Raw genomic sequence first — 25,363 nt, forward strand, 5'->3', positions numbered from 1 at the left:
ACATTCCCAGAAAAATTGATCTCAGTCCTGAAGGAATTGAGTGTGAACAATGAGCTGTAATTCTGTGTGTCTGCTGTGATATGGAAGGATAGACAATGATGTCCATGTTCACACTCGAACAGGAGAATCCTTTTATTCAGCATTGAGGCTCCGGGAATGTCCTGCAGTGGGGCCCAGGAAACACACAAGGTCAGGAATGGACAGACACAAGGCAATCACTTCAGGGTGGGGAGGGGAGGGGAATTAATCTGACAGAGTTTACCAGTGACTCGGTCGGTGGGTCAGGTGCAGGAGGGGAGGGGAATTAGTCTGACAGGGTTTGACAGTGTCAGGGAGCATGGGACAGGGTCAGGAGGTGTGGGGAATTAGTCTGACAGAGTTTAACAGTGTCTGGGAGAGTGGGACAGGGTCAGGAGGGGAGGGGAATTAGTCTGACAGGGTTTAACAGTGTCTGGGAGGGTGGGACAGGGTCAGGAGGGGAGGGGAATTAGTCTGACAGGGTTTAACAGTGACTGGGAGGGTGGGACAGGGTCAGGAGAGGAGGGATATTAGTCTGACAGGGTTTAACAGTGCCTGGGAGGGTGGGACAGGGTCAGGAGAGGAGGGGGATTAGTCTGACAGGGTTTAACAGTGTCTGGGAGGGTGGGACAGGGACAGGAGGGGAGGGGAATTAGTCTGACAGGGTTTAACAGTGTCTGGGAGGATGGGACAGGGTCGGGGAGGTGAGGGGAATTAGTCTGACAGGGTTTAACAGTGACTGGGAGAGTGGGACAGGGTCAGGAGGGGAGGAGAATTAGTCTGACAGAGTCTAACAGTGTCTGGGAGAGGGGGACAGGGTCAGGAGGGGAGGGGAATTGGTCTGACAGGGTTTAACAGTGTCTGGGAGGGTGTGACAGGGTCAGGAGGGGAGGGGAATTAGTCTGACAGGGTTTAACAGTGTCTGGGAGGGTGGGACAGGGACAGGAGGGGAGGGGAATTAGTCTGACAGGGTTTAACAGTGTCTGGGAGGGTGGGACAGGGTCAGGAGGGGAGGGGAATTAGTCTGACAGGGTTTAACAGTGTCTGGGAGGATGGGACAGGGTCGGGGAGGTGAGGGGAATTAGTCTGACAGGGTTTAACAGTGACTGGGAGAGTGGGACAGGGTCAGGAGGGGAGGAGAATTAGTCTGACAGAGTCTAACAGTGTCTGGGAGAAGGGGACAGGGTCAGGAGGGGAGGGGAATTGGTCTGACAGGGTTTAACAGTGTCTGGGAGGGTGTGACAGGGTCAGGAGGGGAGGGGAATTAGTCTGACAGGGTTTAACAGTGTCTGGGAGGGTGGGACAGGGACAGGAGGGGAGGGGAATTAGTCTGACAGGGTTTAACAGTGTCTGGGAGGATGGGACAGGGTCGGGGAGGTGAGGGGAATTAGTCTGACAGGGTTTAACAGTGACTGGGAGAGTGGGGCAGGGTCAGGAGGGGAGGGGAATTAGTCTGACAGGGTTTAACAGTGTCTGGGAGGGTGCGACAGGGTCAGGAGGGATGTGAAAATGCTACAAATAAATCTAGAGAATATAAATCTGAATAAATTTCAGTCAGAGAAAAGTTGACATGTCACTTACTGAATCATGAAGAAGCTGCACCAGAGATATCAGAAGCTGAGAAAATAAAAACAGAATGTGAGAAGTTATATCAAATATAAAATGAGACAGTGTGAGATATTCTCTATCACTCACTGGACCCAGGATTTAATCGCCCTCAGCACTAACTAACCAGACTCTCCGAGCCCCCCCCAGTGGGAATTAAGGGTGAGTGAGTGGAGGGAGGGGCAGTGGGGGAAGAGAATGGAGGGTGACAATTCGAAGGAGAGACACTGGGGACATGGAGTAGAGAAACAGGACGATAAGAGAGTGTTGGCTGAGAAACAGCATGGTGAGGAGACGGACCCATCACCCTGAGCAACACCCTGGCAAATATAACTCTACACTCTCATAGGGGCAGCACGGTGGCTCAGTGGTTAGCACTGTTGCTTCACAGCACCAGGGACCCGGGTACAATTCCCACCTCGGGTTACTGTGCGGAGTTTGCACATTCTCCCTGTGTCTGTGTGGGTTTCCTCCGGGTGCTCCGGTTTCTACCCACAATCCAAAGGTGTGCAGGTCAGGTGAATTGGCCATGTTACATTGCCCATAGTGTTAGGTGTGTTAGTCAGGGGTAACTATAGGGTTGCGGGATGGGTCTGGGTGGGTTACTCTTTGGAGGGTCGGTATGGACTTGTTGGGCTGAAGGACCTGTTTCCACACTGTAGGGAATCTACTCTACACCTCCCATTACCTTCTCCATCATTCCCAAAACTCTGTCCCCTCAGTCACTTACTGGGAGCTGTTGTGTAGGTCCCATTTGGTGAACCTGCAGAAACAAAATAAATGTCCATTAGGATGGGAAATAATCCATTCTCAGAGAGTGAGAACACAACAAGTGTGAGGGGATGGAGATTGATGTGGGGGTGTTGGTATTGGACTCGTGTGAACACAGTCAGAAATCACACACGGCCCCAAGTTACAGTCCAACAGGTTTGTTTGAAATCACAAGCTTTCTGAGCGTAGCCCCTTCCTCAGGTGAAGTGAGAGAGAAGCTCACAGACACCGAATTTATCAGCAGGGAGATCAATGGGCAGAGAGATCAAAAGATCATCCAAATGGGGTGAGTGGAGTCTCTGCAGGTGATCACAAATGTCAGATGGTGGGAGGAAAGTGTCAACAGCTGGATAACAAGAGAAGGGATGACCCAGAATCCCACTAAATGGGGCAGAGAGATCATTCCAAAACATTAAAAATACGGTGGTACTGGAGACAAACCAAATGCCTGGAATAACATGATCGGTATCAGAGTCACACGCCGAGGGTCAAACCAAAGTAATAAGTCATCCAAAACTGCACAAACTCATTAAGGGAGAGAGATCTTCAAAGTTTATCAAGGTGATGGTGCCCAAACAAGGCAGGAAGGAAGGTTTTACAGGGATTGTGTCAGAAATCCTCATTCCCACACTCCCGTCCATCCTTACACTTTATGGAGGTGCAGAAAATCCCTTCCATTCCATTAATATTCAGTCAGTGAGGATCTGATTGGGTGCAGTGGGTATAATGATCAATATTAGACCTGGTCTGGGCTGATCACGTAAAGGAAGATCAGACAGGGAACGAGACGTGTTTATACGAGTGTATCTGTGTGTGGGAATTCAATCAGTTCCATTCCCCACAGTGCCCTGTACTCCCAGTACTGGAGATCCCCCCACACTCACCCAGTCCCCTCAGTTCCACATTCCCCTCTCTCTGATTCTTACCTCTCCGTGACCATTTCCAGATGATTATTCCGACTATCCCGACAATAACAGCCAATAGTATGACCATTGATGCAATGAGACTTCCAAGTTGGGAATGCAGCCAATTGCTTTTCAGATTTTCTGAAACACATTGGAAATATATCAGGATTCTCTATGTTCCTGGATTTATTTCTAACCCTGTGTTTATTGGGAACAATTATAACCCTCCGAGCTGTTGGGATTGGTTGAAATGCGGGTTTGACCCTCTCCCGATTTCACTCTCCAGTGAAGTCACCAAGGATCCCATTGATAGGGGTATAAACATCGTGTTGTACCTGTCCTGGGGGTTACCTCCCCAGACAGTTCAGTTCCCATTCTCCCCAATATCTCTGTGTCCTGTCCTTACTAGTGCTGGTGGGGTAGATCGGCCTTGGGTGAGGTGAAGGAGTGAGTGAATGGTTGGAGGGGTGTAGTTAGGTACCCAGAAGGCACTTCCTCAATGGTTGGGCAAGGGGCAGTTTGGGAACTCACTGGTGAGTGTTGGGGATGTTGAGTACCAATGGAATGGGGTTTGGGTGCCACAGTGGGCTGGTGAGGGGGCCTTGTTAGGGATCCAGTTGTAGAGATCTGTGTTGTGTCCCAGTTGTCTGTCCAGGGTGATGCACTGCGAGTCTGACAGACGTCTGGAGGCGGTGAGCTGGTGTTGGTGCTGGGGAGAGGTCAAGTGTTGGTTGCAGAATATCAGGTCATAGGTTTGAGGGGATGATGTCAAAGATTAAAAGAGTCACACAACAAGTGTGTGTGTTCAGTCCAACTTGCCCACACTGACCAGATATCCTCGTCTGTGTGTGAATGGAGGGATCAGCAGTACTTTTGGAGATGGTCGGTTTTCTCAGTCTGTTAGGGACCAGATCAGGCCCCCTCAAAATATCTGAAGAAGGTAGCCTAGATCTGAACTGCTTCTTATTTTAAAACTGGATGGGAAGTGCAGTGTTCCAGATACAATGCAAGTGTTCAAACAACTCAATGTTAAGCAAAACACAATTTATTTAAACGCTGTCATTAAAATAAAAACAAAAAAGGAATTTTGAATAACTTAACAATTGAAAAATGTAACCGAATACAGTACTTATTATTAATTAACTGTTCCAATTGTTACATCCCATAAACACCTTGGCAAAAAGGTAAATTCAGACACAGATTCTTACATGCAGTTCTCCAGTCCCAGAGGAAACAATATCAAGAAATAAATGCAGAGAGTAGTAGCCAGGTGACACTCACTGAAGCTGCCAACTCTTTTGAGACCCCAAAGGCTTTTGATGCAACTGAAAAAAACCAAACTAAGAAATCTGGATCTGTGAGAGCTGGCCACGCCCATTCAGACTGCTTCTATTGTTCCAACTTAAAATAAAACCCCAAGGCCTCACAACTGGTTTACCTCAGTCATCACCAGCAGCATGTTTGGTGCCTCTGCCTTACAACCTCTCTTCCAAACAAAAACTAGGACACCAACAACCTTTTAAAGTGACAGCATCATCACACTAGGAGTTAAAGAAGCTTCTAATCCCTAACCTCAGAACCTGAGATCTTTCCAGAGGGTTCCGGTTTGAGGTAATTGTCCATTGGAAGTTGAAACTTCCCGGACAAATCCCATTCCGTGAGTCAGGAATTCTGACGGGTCCACACCCTCCTCTCGCAGGGTGTCTGGCTGCTGGACAATCTGGGCCCATGTCTTGTGCTGAAGCCTGGAATACAAGGGAATCTGCTTGTAATTCTAGTGAGATTATTCCGGAGTGAAATCGACGAGTACTTCACAGGTCTTTGGGAATCTGGAATCCCCTAAAGGCTCTGGAATTCGGTGACCCTTTCAAACTTAGAATTGAAATCTTTAACTCAGTGAGACCAACATGACATATCAACGCAGAGAACAAGGTGGGTAGTTGCAAACAAGGAAGTGAAAAAGTGTCCTCTAAATGATTTCACCTGTCACTTACCCCACTGATAGAGCTGGGCCTCTGCCAGGCTGCTGTGTTCAATGTGACAGGAGTATTGATCCTCATCCCCAACATTGATCTCAATCTCTTTCTGGATCTGATGGGTCCCGTCATGGTTCGGTCGAACCCCTGAGGATTGGGTCTCAGACATGACCTCTCCATTCCTTAGCCAGGTCACCTCGATGTCTACAGGATCAAACCCAGTGACTAGGCAGGAAAGAGTGAGCGGCTTGTCCTGACCATTGGGCTCCCTCCTGGAGATGAACACTTCAGGCTGAACTGTGATGGGAAAGGGTGAAATCACAAACAATAGACAGACACTGAATGGAATGGGAGAGCGGTTTCATAGATCAGTGAGGCTAGATCAGAACATGGAGCAAAACAGAAATACATACTTTTCCTTTTGAAATAATCTTTTCCAGCTTCCAGATATCTGTTTAAATATTCAACAGCGAGTTCTTCCAGATTTCTTTTCCAGTAGTTGTTCCAGGATTCATCAGAATCCCATTTCTCTTTAGTCATCACTGCAATGGGATTGGATGTGATCCATCTCATTGTGTCTGGTTCTAAACTGATAAAATCCTTTCCATCAAATCCAAATCTCATCGATTTCTTAATGCTGCCGTCATCACTGACCTCAACAGTAGTTATCTGTTGAAAAGTGTGAATTCCTGTCAGTGATCAAACAGACATAGATAATTAACAAATTATTTAACCAGAGAAACAATCCAGTCAAATTATCCTGTACCAGGCCCAGGGGGTGAGGGAGTTACACATGGGGCTAATCCCCAAGGCCTGTGCTGTCAGAGGGTCCCAGACTCAGGCAGCACTGCCCCTTTCTCCAACTGCTGTCTCACACCTCAACCTGGAGCAAATAAGCAATATGCTCTCTGATCCAGGTCAGAATTCCAGCACTCACATTCCCACTGTCCTGGAACGACAGGCCCAGTCCTTCTGATCATTTGTCTCAATCACAGGCTGCATTCTGGGGGATGTAGTCCATGTCTGTCAGTGACCACTCTGTCAGCCTCCCACAGGCTCTGGCCCACGCTCAGACTCTGTGTGTTATTTACAAGGACCCTCTCCCTGCGTGGAGCTGTGCAATCTCTTCCCCTGAGCCTGGCTGAATGGAGATGAGAATCAATCTCTTTAAGTTACTCACTCCCTGTGTCCATCTTCTGTCAGTTTTATAAATGATTTGGATGTGCAGATAGGAGGAATGGTCAGTAATGGTTCATTTGCAGATGACACCAAAACAGGGCTGAGGAGTTTAATTTAAATAAAAGGTGTTGCATTTTGGGTAAGGAGGAAAGGCAGACAAAGAGTTCACGTATCTGTGGATATCAAAGTGTGTCTTGGAAAGGTAGCAAACAGCGAAATTCACAGCTGACCTTGGAGGAACCAGCACAGGAACAGATACATTCATAATTTTTAATATGTAACCTTTCTGGAAGTCTGCAGAACTGAATAGAGTAAATTCTGTTTTGATTATTTGTTTAATTGTATCCTGTCTCTTGATTAAATGTTTAGAAATATAAACCAAACATTCCCAGTTAGCCTGGAGCACTGCTTTCCAGCGCAATAAGACGGTGATATTTTCTGGATCCGTAGATTGTGAAGGAGCAGTGATAGCCTTTAGTAGAGTGATATGCTCTTCCTGTCGGATGTGGGAGGTTAGGGAGAGTTTTCATGTTACTGATGATTATGTTTGCAGGAAATGTGTTTGGTTGCGAATCCTATTGAATCGCATGGATCGGTTGGAGCTACAGTTGAAGGCAATGAGGAATTTGCTAGAGCAATGGGGTGTGATGGATGGCAGTTACAGGAAGGCAGAAAAGCCGCAGATACGGTCAGATAGATGGGTTACCTCCAGGAAAGGTAGGAGAGTTAGGCACGAAGTGCAGGAGTCTCCTGTGGCTATTCCCATTTCAAACAAGTATGCTGTTTTGGAAAATGTAAGGGGTGATGGAGTCTCAGGTGAATGTAACAGGAACAGCCAAGTTTCTGGTATCAAGACTGGCTCTCATGTAATGACGGGTACGTCGGGTTCCAAGCAATCGATTGTGTCACGACACTCTCTATTCAGAGGCACAGACGACGTTTCTGTGACCAGCCGTGAAAAATCAGAATGGTGTGTTAACTCCCTGGTCTCAGGATCAAGGATATCTCAGACAGAGTGAAGAATGTTCTCAAAAGGGGAGAGGGACAAGCAGGAGGTCATTGTACATGTTGGAACCAACGACATAAGAAGGGAAAAGGATGAGATTCAGAATGGAGAATATAGAGAGTTAGGCAGAGATTTAAAAAGGAGGTCCTCGAGGGTAGTAATATCTTGATTACTCCTGGTGCTGCGAACTAGTGAGGGTAGAAATAGGAGGATAGAGCAGATGAATACGTGGCTGAGGAGCTGGTATATGGGAGAGGGTTTCACATTTTTGGATCTTTGGAATCTCTTCTGAGGTAGAAGTGACCTGTACAAGAAGGATAGATTGCATCTAAATTGGAAGGGGGCTAATATACTGGCAGGGAGATTTGCTAGAGCTGCTCAGGAGGATTTAAATGAGTAAGGTGGAGGGAGGGGGCACACCCAGGGAGATATTGAGAAAAGTGATCAAGCCGAGACTGGTACAGTTGGGAAAGGGAGTTAGTCAAACAGCTGGGGCAGGAAGGAACATAGCAGACAACAAGATAGCAGTGATAAATTAAACTGCATTTACTTCAATGCAAGAGGCCGAATAGAGAAGGCAAATGAACTCAGGGCATGGCTGGGAACATGGGACTGGGATATCATAGCAATTACAGAAATGTGGCTCAGGGATGATCAGGCCTGGTCGCTTAATGTTCCAGGATACAAATGTCAGAGAAGGATTGCAAGCGGTGGGGTCGGTGGGGGGTGGGCAAGAGAGGAAGGGGAGCGGCATTTTTGAAAAGGGATAGTATAACTGAAGGAGGATATTCCTGGGAGTACATCAAGGTGAGTTATTTGGGTGGAACTGAGAAATAAGAAAGGGATGATCACCTTTCTGGGATTGTAGATGCCTTAATAGTTAGTGGAAAAATGAGAAACAGGTTTGTAAGGAGATTTCAGTTATCTGTAAGAATAATCGGGTGGTTATGGAAGGGGATTTCAACTTTCCAAACATAGACTGGGATTGCCATAGTGTTAAGCGTTTAGATGGAGAGGAATTTGTGTACAAGAAAACTTTATGATTCAGTATGTGCATGTACCTACTAGAGAAGGAGGAAAACTTGACTGAGTCTTGGGAAATAAGGTAAAAGTGACTGAGGTGTCAGTGGAGGAGCACTTTGGGGCCAGCAACCATAATTCTATTAGTTTTAAAATAGTGATGGAAAAAGATAGACCTGACCTAAAGGTTGAAGTTCTAAATTGGAGGAAGGCTAAGTTTGATGGTATTAGGCAAGAACTTTCAAAAGCTGACTGGGGGCAGATGTTCGCAGGTAAAGGGATGGTTGGAAAATGGGAAACCTTCAAAAGTGAGACAATAGAAGTCCAGAGGCAGTATATTTCTGTCAGGGGGAAAAGAAAGGCTGGTAGGTGTAGGCATGCTGGATGACAAGAGAAATTGAGGGTTTGGTTAAGAATAAGAAGGAAGCATATGACAATATAGACAGGATAGTTCAAGTGAATCCTTAGAACAGTATAAATGCAGTAGGAGTATACTTAAGACAGATATCAGGAGGGCAAAAAGGGGACAAGAGATAGTTTTGCCAAATAGGGTTAAGGAGAATCCAAAGGGTTTTTACAAATAAGGACAGAAGGGTAAGTAGGGAGAGGCAGCCTTTGTATGGAGCGAGAGGAGATGGAGGAGATGCTAAATGAGTATTTTGCATCAGGGTTTACTCTGGAGAAGGACATAGAAGATATAGAATGTAGGGAAATGGATGGTGACATCTTGAAAAATGTCCAGACGACAGAGGAGGAAGTGCTGGATGTCATGAAACACATAAAAGTGGATAAATCCCCAGGACCTGATCAGGTATACCCTAGAACTCTGTGGGAAGCTAGGGAAGTGATTGCTGGGCCCCTTGCTGAGATATTTGTATCATCGATAGTCACAAGAAGACTGGGGATTGGCTAACATGGTACCACTATTTAAGAAGGGTGGTAAGGAAAACCCAGGGAACTACAGACCGGTGACCCTGACATTGGTGGTGGCACTTTGTTGGAGGGAATCCTGAGGGACAGGATTTACACGTATTTGGGAAGGCAAAGGCTGATTGGGGATAGTCGGCATGGGTTTGTGTGAGGGAAATCATGTCTCACAAACTTGATTTGAGATTTTTGAGGAAGTAACAAAGAAGATTGATGAGGGCAGAGTGGTAGTCCTATACGGACTTCAGTAAGACATTCGACAAAGTTCCACATGGAAGACTGGTTAGCAAGGTTAGATCTCATGGAATACAGGGGAACTAGCCATTTGAATATAGAACTGGCTCAAAGGTAGAAGACAGAGGGTGGGGGTGGAAGGTTGCTTTTCAGAGTGGAGGCCTGTGACCAGTGGTATATCACAAGGATCAGTGATGGCTCTACTGCTTTTTGTCATTTATATAAATGATTTGGGTGTGAACATCAGAGATATAGTTAGTAAGTTTGCAGATGACACCAAAATTGGAGATGTGGTGGACATTGAAGAAGGTTACCTCAGATTACAACGGGGTCTTGATCAGATGGGCCCACAGGCTGAGGAGTGGCAGACGGAGTTTGGTCTAGATAAATGTGAGGTGCTGCATTTTGGAAAAGCAAATCAGAGCCTGACATATACACTGAATGATATGGTCCGAGGGAGTGCTGTTGAACAAAGAGACCTTGGAGTGCAGGTTCATAGCTCCCTGAAAGTTCAAAGTTTGTGAGAAGATTTGTAGTTTGGGTGCTCGTTGCTGTGGTTCTGTTCGCCGAGCTGGAAGTTTTTGTTGCAAACCCCTGGCTAGGTGACATCCTCAGTGCTTGGGAGCCTCCTGTGAAGCGCTTCTGTGGTGTTTCCTCCGGCATTTATAGTGGCCCGTCCCTGCCACTTCCGGTTGTCAGTTTCAGCTGTCCGCTGTAGTGGCCGGTATATTGGGTCCAGGTCGATGTGTTTGTTGATGGAGTTTGTGGATGAGTGCCATGCTTCTAGGAATTCCCTGGCTGTTCTTTGTTTCGCTTGCCCTATAATGGTAGTGTTGTCCCAGTCAAATTCATGTTGCTTGTCGTCTGCGTGTGTGGCTACTAGGGATAGCTGGTCGTGTCGTTTCGTGGCTAGTTGATGTTCGTGGATGCGGATCGTTAGCTGTCTTCCTGTTTGTCCTATATAGTGTTTTGTGCAGTCCTTGCATTGGATTTTGTACACTACATTAGTTTTGCTCATGCTGGGTATCAGGTCCTTCGTTTTGGTGAGTTGTTGTCTGAGAGTGGCTGTTGGTTTGTGTGCTGTTATAAGTCCTAGTGGTCGCAGTAGTCTGGCTGTCAGTTCTGAAATGCTCCTGATGTATGGTAGTGTGGCTAGTCCTTTGGGTTGCGGCATGTCCTCGTTCTGTTGTCTTTCCCTTAGGCATCTGTTGATGAAATTGCGAGGATATCCGTTTTTGGCGAATACCTTGTACAGGTGTTCCTCTTTCTCTTTTTGCAGTTCTGGTGTGCTGCAGTGTGTTGTGGCCCTTTTGAATAGTGTCTTGATGCAACTTTGTTTGTGTGTATTGGGGTGGTTGCTTTCATAACCACAAACTCCATCAACAAACACATCGACCTGGACCCAATATACCGGCCACTACAGCGGACAGCTGAAACTGACAACCGGAAGTGGCAGGGACGGGCCACTATAAATGCCGGAGGAAACACCACAGAAGCGCTTCACAGGAGGCTCCCAAGCACTGAGGATGTCACCTAGACAGGGGACGAAACGTTTGCAACAAAAACTTTCAGCTCGGCGAACAGAACCACAGCATCCCTGAAAGTAGACTTGCAGGTAGATAGGATAATGAAGAAGGCATTTTGTATGCCTTCCTTTATTGGTTAGAGTATTGAGTACAGGAGTTGGGAGTTATGTTGTGACTATATAGGACATTGGTAAGGCTGCTTTTCGAATATTGCATGCAATTCTGGCCTCCTTCCCATTGGAAAGATGTTGTGAAACTTGGAAGGGTCCAGAAAAGATTTTCAAGGATTTTGTCAGGGTTGCGGGTTTGAGCTGAAGGGAAAGGCTGAACAGGCTGGGACAGGCTGGAGCATTGGAGACTATGGGGTGACTTGATAGAGGTTTATAAAGTCATGAGGGCATGGATAGGATAAATAGACAAGGTCTTTATCCTGGGGTGGGGGAGTCCAGAACTCGAGGGCATAAGTTCAGGGAGAGAGGGGAAAGGGACGTAAGGGACAACCTTTTCATGCAGAGGGTGGTACATGGATGGAATGAGGTGCCACAGGAAGTGGTGGAGGTTAGTACAATTGCAGCATTTAAAAGACATCTGGATGGGTATATGAATAGGAAGGGTTTAGAGTGATATGGGCCAAGTGCTGGCAAATGGGACCAGATTAATTTAGGATATCTGGTCGGCATGGGTGACTTGGACCAAAAGGTCTGTTTCTGTGCTGTACATCTCTATGACTCGAAATGCTGACAAATGGGACTTAGATCAGTTTAAGATAGCTGGTCTGCATGAAAGAATTGACTGTAAGGTCTGTCTCTGTGCTGTACGATTCTATGAATCTACCTTCTGTACAATTTCCTCTAATTATTACAGTGTTTTTAAACTTTGTTCTCATTGTTTAATCTATTCATCACAAATTAAACATAATGAGTTGGCCTCTTTTGGGGCAGTGGTGGTTTCCCAGAATGCCCTGTTTCAGGTCCCAGCTGCCCCAAAGGGGTCACAATATATCTGCACAACGTGTTTCAAAAATATCTCAGATCATGAATGGACCGTGACAGTCAAATGTTCTCTTTCATGTCCCTCATATTCTCAATTCATTAGTTGTCTAACTGTTTGTTGATTGGCTCATAATTAACATGAAAATATTAATATCATTCCATCAATTTCTGCATCTTTAAAATATTTCTTCATTCCTAGCTTTGTTTGCTTTATAATTCTTTTTTCTATTTTAATGACAACAAGTAATAGATTCCAGTGCTACACTTGATATGCTGCTTTCAAACACATTTCCAGTTAATTCTAGTAACATGGGAGTTCAGAGGGAGAGTGGGCAAGTCAGCCCTTCGGGTCCACTCCACCATTTAACATGATCATGGCTGATCTTATCCTGATCTCACCGCCACCTTCCTGCCTGCTCCCATCCCCCATTATCCTGCTTTCCATCAGAAACGTAGCCATTTCTTTCTTGAATTTGTTGATTGGTTCTGCCCCGCTCTGGGTCAGTGAGTTCCACAGATTCACAACCCTCTGAAAGGGGTAGTTTCTTCTCAAATGAGTTTTGAATCTATCTCCTCTCTCTCTATATCTATGACCTCTTGTTCGAGACTGTCCCACAGAGGAACATCTATTTGACATCGACCTTCCCATTCACCTGGAGCATTTTATATTTCTCAATCAGATCCTCCTTCATTCCTCTGATCTCCAGTGAGTCCAGGCCCAAGCTATACAATTGCTTCTCGTACAATAACCCTTTCATCCCTGGAACAGCCTGGTGAACCTCCTCTGAACTGCCTGCAATGCCACCACATCCTCCCTTAGGTAAGGAGACCACAACTGGACACAATTCTCCAGGTGTGGTCACACCAATGCCTTATATAATTGTAACAACACTTACAGTCATAGAGTCAGAGAGATGTACAGCATGGAAACAGACCCTTTGGTCCAACCCGTCCATGCCGACCAGATATCCCAACCCAATCGAGTCCTTGTAAATCTTTTCTGAACCCTTTCAAGTTTCACAACATCTTTCCGATAGGAAGGAGACCAGAATTGCATGCAATATTCCAACAGTGGCCTAACCAATGTCCTGTACAGCCGCAACATGACCTCCCAACTCCTGTACTCAATACTCTGACCAATAAAGGGGAGCATACCAAACGCCTTCTTCTTCACAATCCTATCTACGTGCGACTCCACTTTCAAGGAGCTATGAGCCTGCACTCCAAGGTCTCTTTGTTCAGCAACACTCCCTGGGACCTTACCATTAAGTGTATACATTCTGCCAAGATTTGCTTTTCCAAAATGCAGCATCTCATACTTATTTGAATTAAACTCCATCTGCCACTTGTCAGCCCAATGGCCCATCTGGTCAAGATCCTGTTGTAATCTGAGGTAACCCTCTTCGCTGTCCACTACACCTCCAATTTTGGTATCATCTGCAAACTTCCCCAATATACCTCTTATGCTCGCATCCAAATCATTTATGTAAATGACAAAAAGTAGAGGACCCAGCAGACTGGAGGCCTCTGACCAGTGGAATCCTTGTGGCATTCCACTGGTCACAGGCCTCCAGTCTGAGAAACAACCCTCCACCACCAACCTCTGCCTTTTATCTTTGAGCCAGTTCTGTATCCAAACGGCTAGTTCTCCCTGTATTCCATGAGATCTAACCTTGCTAATCAATCTCCCATGGGGAACCTTGTCGAACGCCTTACTGAAGTCCATATAGATCACATCTACCGCTCTGCCCTCATCAATCCTCTTTGTTACTTCGTCAAAAAACTCAATCAAGTTTGTGAGACATAATTTCCCACGCACAAAACCATGTTGACTATACCGAATCAGTCCTTGCCTTTCCAAATACATGCACATTTTGTCCCTCAGGATTCCCTCCAACAACTTGCCCACCACCGAGGTCAGGCTCATCGGTCTATAGTTCCCTGGCTTGTTTTACCACCCTTCTTAAACAGTGGCAGCACATTAGCCAACCTCCAGTCTTCTGGCACCTCACCTGTGACTATCGATGATACAAGTATCTCAGCAAGAGGCCCAGCAATCACTTCTCTAGCTTCCCACAGAGTTCTCGGGTACACCTGATCAGGTCCTGGGATTTATCCATCTTTACCCATTTCAAGACATCCAGCACCTCCTCCTCTGTCATATGTTCTTTGCAATAAATGCCAGTATTCCATTCGCCTTTCTTGTTATATGCTGCACCTGCATATCCACTTTCTGCAATTCATGGCGAAAAACACCCAGATCCCTCTGCACTGACACACTGTGAACCTGCTTCCCAATGAAATGACAATTTGTCTTCTTATTTTCCGGCCAAAATGAACAACCCCACACTTATCCACATTAACCTCCACCTGTCAGAGTCTGGCCCATTCTCCCAGCCAATATCCATCTGGAAATGTATTATCTTCTCATCATAGCCTGGTTTCCCACCAATATCAGTATCATCTATGAGTTTAACTATGATACACCCTGACCCTGCTTGCAGTTCATTTATACAGATTGTAAATACTCGAAGTCTGACAACTAACCCGTGCAGCACAAGACTAGCTACAGGTCACAATCCAGAGAAGGATCTATTTTTCCTGATCCTCTGTTTTGTGTCAGTTAGTCAATCCCTTATCCAAGCCAATACTCTACCTTTAACTCCCTAGGATCTAACCTTCAACAAAAGCCCCTTTACCCATCATGTGCAAGACTAAGGTAATTTACAAGATACCATGCAAAGACTGCATGAAACACTATATAGAACAGGCAGACAACGAGCAATCCACATCCATGAACACCAATTAGCCACTAAATACTTTGACCAGCTGTCCCTGATAGCCAAATATACAGAAGCCAAGGACCACAAATTCGACTGAATCAACACAACCATCATAGGACAAGCTAAACAGAGAACAGCCAGAGAATTTCTCGAAGCACGCCAGTCATCTACAGACTCCATCAACAAACACATTACCTAGGCCCAATATACCGGCCACTCCAATGAACAACTGGAATCAGAAGGAACAGAGCCAAATAAATTCCAGAAAGCACAGTACAGCAGCGCTTCACAGGAGGCTCTGAAGCACTGGAGATGTCACTTAGACAGGGGATGAAATGTCTGCAAATCAACTTTCTAGCTCAGCGACCATACCCTTCCCATGGCAACCGGCACCCAAGCTACAAATCTTTACACAACTCTTGATTGTCTCTGCTTATCTCTCGATGGATGCTGCCTGGCCAGCTTTGAATTTCCAGCATTTTAAATTTCAGATTTCCAGCATCTGCGATACTTTCCTACCCTGTGATATGTTGCAGTGACATTTCTACTTTCGGGGTGCCTGTAAGATGTTACTGCATAGGGCCAGGTTTGAAGAAACAGAGATACTCACATAACAGGAAGAACCAAGTTGTGTGACATTGTCTGGTGTCAGGGCTCCCATGACTGAGCGGCACAAAATGGCTGCTGGCTGCCCATGGTAAATGCAGCAGGACATGGCTGACAGTAGTTACAGCACTTAGGAAAATGGTTGCTTCACGTAGCCTTCACATGTAGGACAATAGTAACTCTGTATAACAAGGTTACTGACTGAGAGAGAATGTGCAGCTGCAGTTGCTTTCTTAGATAAGAACATTTCACGCTAATTAGTTGTTTCTCTTGAATTATTTAATCAATCTGTTACAATATTAAGAGTAGGTTTCATTTATGATTCTTCAGATAATCATAGATATCGATTCTGAAGTAGTTGTGAATCTACATATATATAGAAAACACAATAAAAGTACTGGAGGAAAAGATTCAAACCAGTTTCAGACAGTAAACACAATCCCCGCTCTCTCCACACCACCCCCCCTCCCCCCACCCTCCCCATTACTACAGGAATGAAAACTGAGATCAGCAGATATTGAAATGTGGATTGAATGAACACTTTAAGACACAGTTTGTTAGCTGAAGAATTCTAACATTTGGTGAAACTACCAAACTTTGTTGGGACCATTTAAAAATCAATATTCTTTTGTATTTCCTGTGTTGAGAAATGTGAAAGATTCCTGAAGCAAGCATCCAGTAAATGGCAGTTAACATGATGCAGCAGGGAGATGTCACTGGAATACAGTATCTATTGTGAAAAACCTCAAGAAGAAAGATAAGAAAGTCTGAGAAAACATCATGAAGGACCAGGGGTGGGCCAATAACCTGTCCATCTCTTTGTTGTTCAGTGATATGATGAAATACATTGAGGTAAACTTGAACTGTGTAAGATGCTGTATAGAGAGCCAATTACAGAGGGATAACTCAACATCACATGCTGTAACTGAAGCTGTCGATCACATTAAAGATTACCTGAATCTGCTCCGTGACTCAGACTCTCACAGATAAAGTCGAACATCTCAGAAAGCAATGGTTGGAAGGTGGGTCGCACTGAAAGCTGAGATTTCAATAGGGTTTGCAAATAGATGAATGGAGCACAAAATCTAAGACGGTTTGTTAAACCCGTGGAAAACATTTTGGCTGCACTGTGTCTACAATTCCCTATTTCGGGCGCTCAAAAGATAGGAAGAAGTGGGGTGAATGTTGGTGGTGCACTGTGGGTGGAAAAGGCTCACAGAGATAAGGGAAGCATCGAGGTCTATTACGTCTCTCCCAGTCCTGGGGACCAAATGTCAGTGTTTGGGAATGAATGAGGTTTTATGATGAAAGGATGAAAGGGGACAACCAAGAGAGAAATTCAATCAGCCTCATCTTACCAGATGTCTGGTTTGTCCTCTTCATTATTGCACTCATTGTTTCCTTTGCTATGTTTGCACGTATTTTTGCCCGGTGTGTGAGATAATCCCAGAAATTCACATTGAAGGATTCTGCCATGAACTGCTGCCTGGGGATGCACTGTTGGGTTTTACTGTCACGAGAAGCTATGATAACTCCATTGACTGTTGCAGTGTTTGTAACCTCAGGAAAATTCTTAATTCCAGAAACAACTGTGTAAATCACAGTGATTACATTAGTCTCTATAAAGCAAACAATGAAAGCAGGAAGTTACTCAACACGAAAATAAACATCATATTAATATATCTGGGCTACAAAACTAGAATCACATCACAGACATCAGGGACATCGCTAATGTGAGAGACTGCCCATAAAAACACTTTCAACATGTTATATCTGTAAAGGTCAGGCTGAAAACAATTACACACACTTCCAGCTGGTCAAAGTGAGGCCCATCCACACAGTGACAATCTCCAATAACCCACCAAATTATAACACTGTCAGAATCCTGTCTGTTATAATCAACAGAATCAGATTCAACTGGGTCAGAATTAGCTGCTGCAGCCTCTCAGAACAGGGAGTAAACACAGAATCAGGGTCACTCAGATACTCGATGGAGTCAGTGTGGACACAGGGAGAGGCTGGGACACAATCCAGTGACTGGATATTAAACAGAAAATCACTAACCTGGAACAGGAATCTGGCATAAATGGAAGAAAAATATTGAAGGGACTCTCCTGCCCATGGTCCATCTGGAGTGAGGAATTCAGGATAATCCGAGGGCAGGTTTATCCATAACCAGGAAAGATATGGGGTGAGTGAATCCAGATTGAAATGAAGAGAAACAGGAATATTTTGGGAGGATGAAGTGTGAGAGACCGTGGGGGACAGTCACTGTGTGAACAGTCTCTCTGTCAAACAGGGGGATGGACAATCCAGAGCAGGATCCTCACTGTCCTTCACTAAACTTTTTAATCAGCCCTTTATACACGGTCAGTAGGATGTTGGTGTCTGAGATAAGCCGGCCTATTCAACCATGAGGGCATCACAGCTGAGCATGGGCTGGGTTTTTTTTTCACAAGTTTACAAAAGAAAACTAAAAAAAAGACCCAAGTATAAACATTGATATACAGTTAAATCTTAAATAAATGATAATCAAAATCTATCAGACAAGAAAAAAGAAATACCAAGAGAAAAAAAAGACAAAACTCAACTAACTACTCATTTAACTTACAACTAACCAGAGTGTATCATTAAAATTCTTACATTATTCAAGAGAAAAAAAAATTCCAACGGATATAACATAAATTGAGCAGTGATATACCTGCTCGGAATGTGTTAACATCAGATCACAACAAAACCTGTATTTATCCAAACCATCACGAGCATAGAACATATAAAATTCACAATTTAAAAGCTCTTCAGTACATTCAGATCAATATAATAAAAAAAACTATTTCTATATAGTAAAAGAAAGTATAAAACATACTTAAATGGAGATCTTCCCCCTTATTCCCAGGGGGCATCACTTCCTTTCCAAAACACCCATCATAACCTCTCCCAACCAGTGCCCCACCCTTGACCCAGGCACCCCACGATAGGATAAAGAAAATTCAAGTATACTACTGAATTAGAACTAACAGTGAGTACCCTATTCACCTCCCCACCCCCACCCACACCAACACCTGAATATATTTGGTAATGTTAATACCATATATGAACATATATGACTATAAAATTACAGTCTCAGCAAATAATAATTAAATATATTAATACAAAATAACAGGGGAAAACAACCCCGCTCCCAAGGACAAAGATAAAATAAGATAAGGTAGCCACCATTCCCCCCATCTACATTAACTAGAAACTCTAGCCTATATATACAATATACATATATAAAAAAAGGAGGAAAGGAAATCGCTAAGTAAAGGATGAATAAATAAGCCCTTCTTCCCACCCCCCGGAGATAATAATAAACAGTGAGATAATAATAAACAGTAAGATAATAAAAGGAAAACAAAGGTGGGGGATAAACCGGGGTGGGGTAGGGCAAAACAACATCGACTAACTCTTATAATTTGTCGAAGAGAGTCCAAAAGTTCCTTGGCCTTCTCCGGTGATCCGAAGTTAAACATGGACCCTTCATGGCTATAGCGTAGTATAGCTGGGTAGCGCAAAGAGTATTGAATGTTTAAATCCCTTAAACACTTCTTTGCTTCATCAAACGCCTTCCTCTTTCGGACCAAAGCTGGGGAAAAGTCCTGAAATAACATAATCTTGGATCCTTTATGAGTCATGGCTGGTGGATCTTTCCCAAGATTTCTGGAGGCTTCCAAGAGTATCTGCCTCACCTTACAGCTCTGCAGCCGGAACAGGACCGGGCGGGGGCGCTGGTTCGAGCCGGGCCCATGTATTGCAACCTGGTAGGCCCATTCTACCCTTACCTGGCCTGATCCAGCCTCCAGATTCAATAACTGTGGAAGCCACTGTTCAAGGAACCTTATAAGCTGGCCTTCTTATGCCCGTTCGGGAAGGCCCAGCAAGCAAATATTTTATCGACGACCTCGATTCTCGAGGTTGTCAATGTGATTCTCTAAGGTCCGGACTCGCTGCTCGAGCGTCCGGACCCGATCCAGGGCCGATTCTGCAATGGCCTTGGAGGTTGCGGCCTTTCGCTACGCCCCTCCGACTCGGCGCTCGATTTCTTCGATGTCTCGGGCGTGCTTTTCTAGCGCGGCCGAGAATGAATTCCACTGCCTTCGGGACTCTTCTATGAAAGCATCGATCTTCGCATCGAGTTTGGAGATTATTTTCGCGAGGCTCGCCACCGTAGGTAAGTCCCCCGGGCAGCTGCGGACGCCTCTGCTGCAGCTGGGGAGGGGCTCCATTCCCCCCTAGTCATTTTTACAGGAGACTGAACTGTATAAATTTAGGACTAAACCACTAATTACATATTTTTAATTCAAAAATACACTTTATTCATAAAATAATTTGATGGTCTGTACAGTTGGTCATGCCATACATACGTAAACATTTACATACAGAGATCAGAATTTATCATTTTTATACACAGGTCTGTACGTTTATCATTCATATGTCCATACATTTAGCTGAGGCGTCAGCAGGGCCCAAATGACTGCGCGGGCCCCTGTTCTTCTTTAGGCAGGCAGATGTCACACGGTGGTCTTTCCCCATGTCCCTCAACACGTAGTCCTGGACCTTGGAATGTGCCAGTCTGCAACACTCAGTCGGGGTCAACTCCTTCAGCTGGAAGATCAACAGGTTCTGGACTGCCCAGAGAGTGTCCTTCACTGAGTTGATGATCCTCCAGGCACAGTTGATGTTCGTCTCGGTGTGCGTCCCGGGGAACAGGCCGTAGAGCACGGAGTCCCGATCAAGGCGCTGCTCGGGACGAACCTCGACAAACACCACTGCATTCCTCTCCAGACTTCTTCTGCGTAGGCACATTCCAGAAGGAGGTGTGTGACAGTCTCGTCCCCCCCGCAGCCGCTTCGAGGGCAGTGTGCGGTGCGGCTGAGAGTCTGGGCGTGCATAAAGGATCTCACAGGCAGTGCCCTTCTCACCACCAGCCAAGCCATAATCACATTAAATAAAAACTATTTTTAATTGATTTTGTGAGTGTGGTGGAGGAGGATGGCCCACTTTGCCTCGGTCTTGGGAGAAGCACTATAGAGGAGAAAGTGAGGACTGCAGATGCTGGAGATCAGAGCTGAAAATGTGCTGCTGGAAAAGCGCAGCAGGTCAGGCAGCATCCAAGGAGCAGAAGAATCGATGTTTCTGGCATGAGGCCTTCTTCAGGAATGAGGAAAGTGTGTCCAACAGGCTAAGATAAAAGGTAGGGAGGAGGGACTTGGGGGAGGGGCGTTGGAAATGTGATAGGTGGAGGGAGGTCAAGGTGAGGGTGATCGGATGGGGGCGGAGAGGTCAGGAAGAAGATTGCAGGTTAGGAAGGCGGTGCTGAGTTCGAGGGACTTGACTGAGACAAGGTGGGGGGAGGGGAAATGAGGAAACTGGAGAAATCTGAGTTCATCCCTGGTGGTTGGAGGGTTCGTAGGCGGAAGATGAGGCGCTCTTCCTCCAACCGTCGTGTTGCTATGGTCTGGCAATGGAGGAGTCCAAGGACCTGCATGTCCTTGGTGGAGTGGGAGGGGGAGTTTAAGTGTTGAGCCACGGGGTGGTTGGGTTGGTTGGTCCGGGTGTCCCAGAGGTGTTCTCTGAAGCATTCCGCAAGTAGGCGGCTTGACTCCCCAATATAGAGGAGGCCACATCGGGTGCAGCAGATGCAATAAATGATGTGCGTGGAGGTGCAGGTGAATTTGTGGCGGATATGGAAGGATCCCTTAGGGCCTTGGAGGGAAGTAAGGGGGGAGGTGTGGGTGCAAGTTTTGCATTTCTTACAGTTGCAGGGGAAGGTGCCGGGAGTGGAGGTTGAGTTGGTGGGGGGTGTGGACCTGACGAAGGAGTCATGGAGGGAGTGGTCTTTTCGGAACGCTGATAGGGGAGGGGAGGGAAATATATCCTTGGTGGTGGGGTCCGTTTGGAGGTGGCGGAAATGTTGAAGGATGATACGACGTACATGGAGTTTGGTGGGGTAGTAGGTGAGGACCCGTGGGGTTCTGTCCTGGTGGCGATTGGAGGGGCGGGGCTCAAGTGCGGAGGAGCGGGAAGTGGAGGAGATGTGGTGGAGCACTATAGACTCAGACTTGCTGAGTCACCTCCATCATGGATCCCTGAGCCTGGGCTGGGTTAAACATGGAGTATCCTTCTCCTCCCCGCAGAGTTTACAAGACTTTAGACCAGGAATGATGAAGCTGTCTGGCTTCTCCCAATCGATGTGAAAATTAAAATTCTCCATTGGAACCATTTCCCATTTGCTCGGAGCTTCTCTGATCTCGGGGTTTCTACATCCTGCTGTCAGGAGACCTGGACACAAATCCCATCAGAGTCTCTCAGACTGTGCTGCCTTCAATGTGTAAAAGATCAGGCTGGCTGTATAACAGGCGGCTGGTCAAACATCCCCCATTTCAAACTCTCCCCAAGAGACTCACATTCACCCCAGACACACAGAGAGAGAGAGAATGGAAACTGAATTCTGTACTTACCGGGAGAGACCCGGGAAAAACACAGGGAGATGGAGAGAAGGATCAGCAACATTCTGGGAATCCACTCTCCCTATTCCCATCAAAAACGGATTGGGGTAAAAGCTGCTGATAATGGACTGGAAATGACAAAGAAAAACGTCTGTAGTGAGTCCATTCTCCAAGTTCGATGGAAATGTGATCATTTCCTCCAACTCAAACAGAGAGGGGAATGATTGGTTCGTATCAGGAAAAAAACACCCAATTAAATGTGAAACCGTGAGCCTGTCCACAGTTCCCGGGAGCCTGAAAGGCAGACACACAGGGGTTTGACACCAAGAGCTGCAGGTTTGAGACGCTGCCCACATCAGGAACAGGGATCGCTCCAGGAGGTGAAAGCACAGACCGTGTGCTGCAGCTGAATTGGGAGGGAAATCCTCATTCTCCATCCGACAGCCCCGCTCCCACTCTTCATTAGAAAGGACAATGATCCCTATCCAATTATAAAAGCTGGTCATGTGAGACCCTGAACTCTCATCTCTATCCGGGTGGATGCATCCCTCTTTGCATCCGTTTAAACTTGTACATTTCCCCGTGTATCCAGTGTTATGTGTTAAGATCTGTGTGTCTGGATATGGAAGACACTGTTTATCCCTGCACACAGTGACCTGGCTGGTGCAAGACAAGTACCAGATGTCCCTGAGCCCCAGAGTGGGGTCCTGAAGGGCCCATGGTCTGAGAGTTACTTCTGGAGCAGGCCTCGAGTCAGTGCAGTCTCAATCAATGGGTGGGAATCAGATAGCTTCCCAGTCAGATCTGGGGTCAGGCAGGGCTGCCCTCTCTCTCCCGCCTTGTTTGTGTGCTGCATAGAGCCATTTGCCGAGTCCATCAGGAAGGATGCGAGCCTGAGAGGGGTGACGATTCCTGGCAGCGGGGGCCTGCAGGTAAGGCCTCCCTGTACATGGATGACATCGCCGTTTTCTGCTCAGATCCGCTGTCTGTGCGCAGACTCATGTGCATCTGTGACCAGTTCGAACGGGCCTTGGGGGCCAAGGTAAACCGAGGCAAGAGCGAGGCCATGCTCTTCGGGAAATAGGCTGACCAATCCTCGATCCCCTTCCCCGTCAGGACCGATCACCTAAAGGTGCTGGGTATTTGGTTCGGGGGGCTGGGGTGTGTGCCAAGTCTTGAGAGGAGCGTATCAGCAAAGTGAGGCAGAAACTGGGCAGATGGAAGCTACGGTCGCTCTCCATCACGGGAAAAAAACCTGGTCATCAGGTGTGAGGCACTGTCATTGCTGTTATACGTGGCACAGGTCTGGCCTATTCCCAGAACCTGTGCCGCTGCAGTCACCCGGGCCATCTTCCAATTTATATGGAGGTCAAAGATGGACCGGGTCCGAAGGGACTCGCTGTACAACGATCTGGGCAACGGGGGAAAAAACACACCCAATGCCACCCTCACCCTGATGGCCACCTTTGTGTGTGGCTGCATCAAGCTGTGTGTGTATCCCTGGTACGCAAACACCAAGTGTCACTACGTACTGAGGTTCTACCTGTCCCCGGTGTTGCGAAGGATGGGCCTGGCCTCGCTGCCGCGGAACGCTCCGAATAGTTGGACCGTTCCGTATCACCTGTCCTTCATGGAGAAGTTTATGAAGAAAAACACGTTTGACCACAAGTCCATTAGGAAGTGGTCAGCACGTAGTGTCCTTGAGACCCTTCGGGAAAATGTTTACGTATGTATGGCAACCAATTGTACAGATTATCAAAATATTTTATGAATAAAGTATATTTTTGAAATAAAATTTTTTAAAAGGGCTTAGAGTCAGAGAGAGTTGTAGAAACATACAGCATGGAAACAGACCCTTCAGCCCAACTCGTCCATGCCCACCACCAGGTTTCCTAGATTAATCCCATTTGTCTGTGTTTGTCCTGTATTCCCCTCGACCTTTCCTGTCAATGTACCTGTCCAAATGTCTTTTGAATATTGTAATTGTACTCACCTCTACCACATCCTCTGGCAGCTGGTTCCATATACCCTCCACCCCTTGTGTGAAAAACTGGCCCCTCAGGTCCCTTTAAATCTTTCCCCTCTTATACCTCTATCCTCTAGTTTTGGACTCCCCTCCTCTGGGGAAAGGCCACCTCTCATGTTTCTATGTTCCAATGAGTGCAGGCTAATCTACTCAAGCTCTCCCCGTCAGACTGAACCTCCATATCTGGGACCAGCCGAGTGAACCTTCTTCAGACTGCCCTCACTACCAGGATATCCTTCCTTAGATAAAGGGCCAAAGCCTGTTCACCGTCTTCCCACTGGATCTGACCAGCGCCCAATCTACAGTTTTTACAAAACCTCCTTACTTTTACACTCCATCCTTTTGAAGTCAAGGCCAACATTCCATTTGCCTTCCGGCTGAACCTGAACACCAGCTTTTTGTGATTCTGGGGTGAAGACCCTGAAATCCCTCTTTCCTGTGGCTTTCTCCATTTGAATGATATTCAGTCCCTGAGTTTGTCCTGAGAAAGTGCAAAACCTACATTTTCCCACATTACATTCCATCTGCTAAGTGTTGGCCATGTCAGTCAACCTCTTTATATCCCTCTGCAGACACTTCATGTCATCTTCATCACTTGCCGTCCCACATCTTTTTGTATCATCCTCAAACCAGACTGTATTACATTCACTTTTCTCTTCCATGTCATTAGTATCTTTTGTAAATAGTTATGGCCCCAACACTGATCCCTGTGGCAGTAGTTACAGGCTGCTATTGTGAAAACGCTGCCTTTATTGGAACTCTCTCTCTTTAATTCCTTTGCTAATCCTCTATCAATGCTAATATACTACCTCCACCATCATGGGCTCTTATCTTATTGAGTAGCCTCATGTGGGCCATTATCAAAAATCCAGACATTTCACCCACTGCTTCCGCTGTATCTATCTTGCTTGTTCCTTCCTCAAAGATTTCTATTTATTTTTCAGGCAGGATTTCCCCTTCACAATGCCATGCTGATTCTGCTTGGTCATGCTGTTTATTTCTAGATTCATTTTCCCAATAACAGGCATCAAACTGACCAGCCAAAAGCTATCATTTTTGTTTCTTTTTTTTTAAATAAAAGTGGCAGTTTTCTAATCTTCTGGGATTTTTCCAGAATCGAATAATTTCCAGAAGATTCTGTGCATCCACTATCTCTTGTTACTTCCTTGAATACGCTGGGATGCATCCCATCAGGTCCAAGCTACAGCTACAAGCTGGACTACATTCTAGACCTCACTGGGGACAGAAATATCAGGCTGGAGACATTTTGAAAGCCTTGAAGCTATTCTTTGAGCACTCCA

The 25,363-nt window shown here is 46.0% G+C and overlaps 1 protein-coding gene across 1 annotated transcript; it reads right to left on the reverse strand.

Moving 5' to 3' along the window:
- Positions 1-1,603: 1,603 nt before the first annotated feature.
- LOC148140907 (class I histocompatibility antigen, F10 alpha chain-like) lies at positions 1,604-22,099 on the reverse strand. The gene is made up of 7 exons (XM_087979045.1): positions 22,049-22,099; positions 16,907-17,137; positions 5,689-5,964; positions 5,294-5,572; positions 3,321-3,440; positions 2,354-2,386; positions 1,604-1,635 (listed from the first exon to the last, which is right to left on the reverse strand). Exons 2-7 carry the CDS (start codon positions 17,022-17,024, stop codon positions 1,604-1,606), a joined length of 858 nt encoding a protein of 285 aa, XP_087835171.1. The 5' UTR covers positions 17,025-17,137; positions 22,049-22,099.
- Between the last annotated feature and the right edge of the window lie 3,264 nt (positions 22,100-25,363).

Source organism: Chiloscyllium plagiosum, unplaced genomic scaffold (genome assembly GCF_037043375.1).
Source record: "Chiloscyllium plagiosum isolate Xiang-an unplaced genomic scaffold, Cpla_swu_hap1 HiC_scaffold_35, whole genome shotgun sequence".
NCBI lineage: Eukaryota > Metazoa > Chordata > Chondrichthyes > Orectolobiformes > Hemiscylliidae > Chiloscyllium > Chiloscyllium plagiosum.

Excerpts from the sequence above, each read along its gene's own strand:
- LOC148140907 (XM_087979045.1), bottom strand. The coding sequence starts at position 17,024 with ATGGCAGAATCCTTCAATGTGAATTTCTGGGATTATCTCACACACCGG. Across the intron at positions 5,573-5,688 it reads AGATTATTTCAAAAGGAAAA|TTCAGCCTGAAGTGTTCATC; the intron begins GTATGTATTTCT and ends TTCCCATCACAG. Across the intron at positions 3,441-5,293 it reads GGCCCAGCTCTATCAGTGGG|AAAATCTGAAAAGCAATTGG; the intron begins GTAAGTGACAGG and ends AATGTGTTTCAG.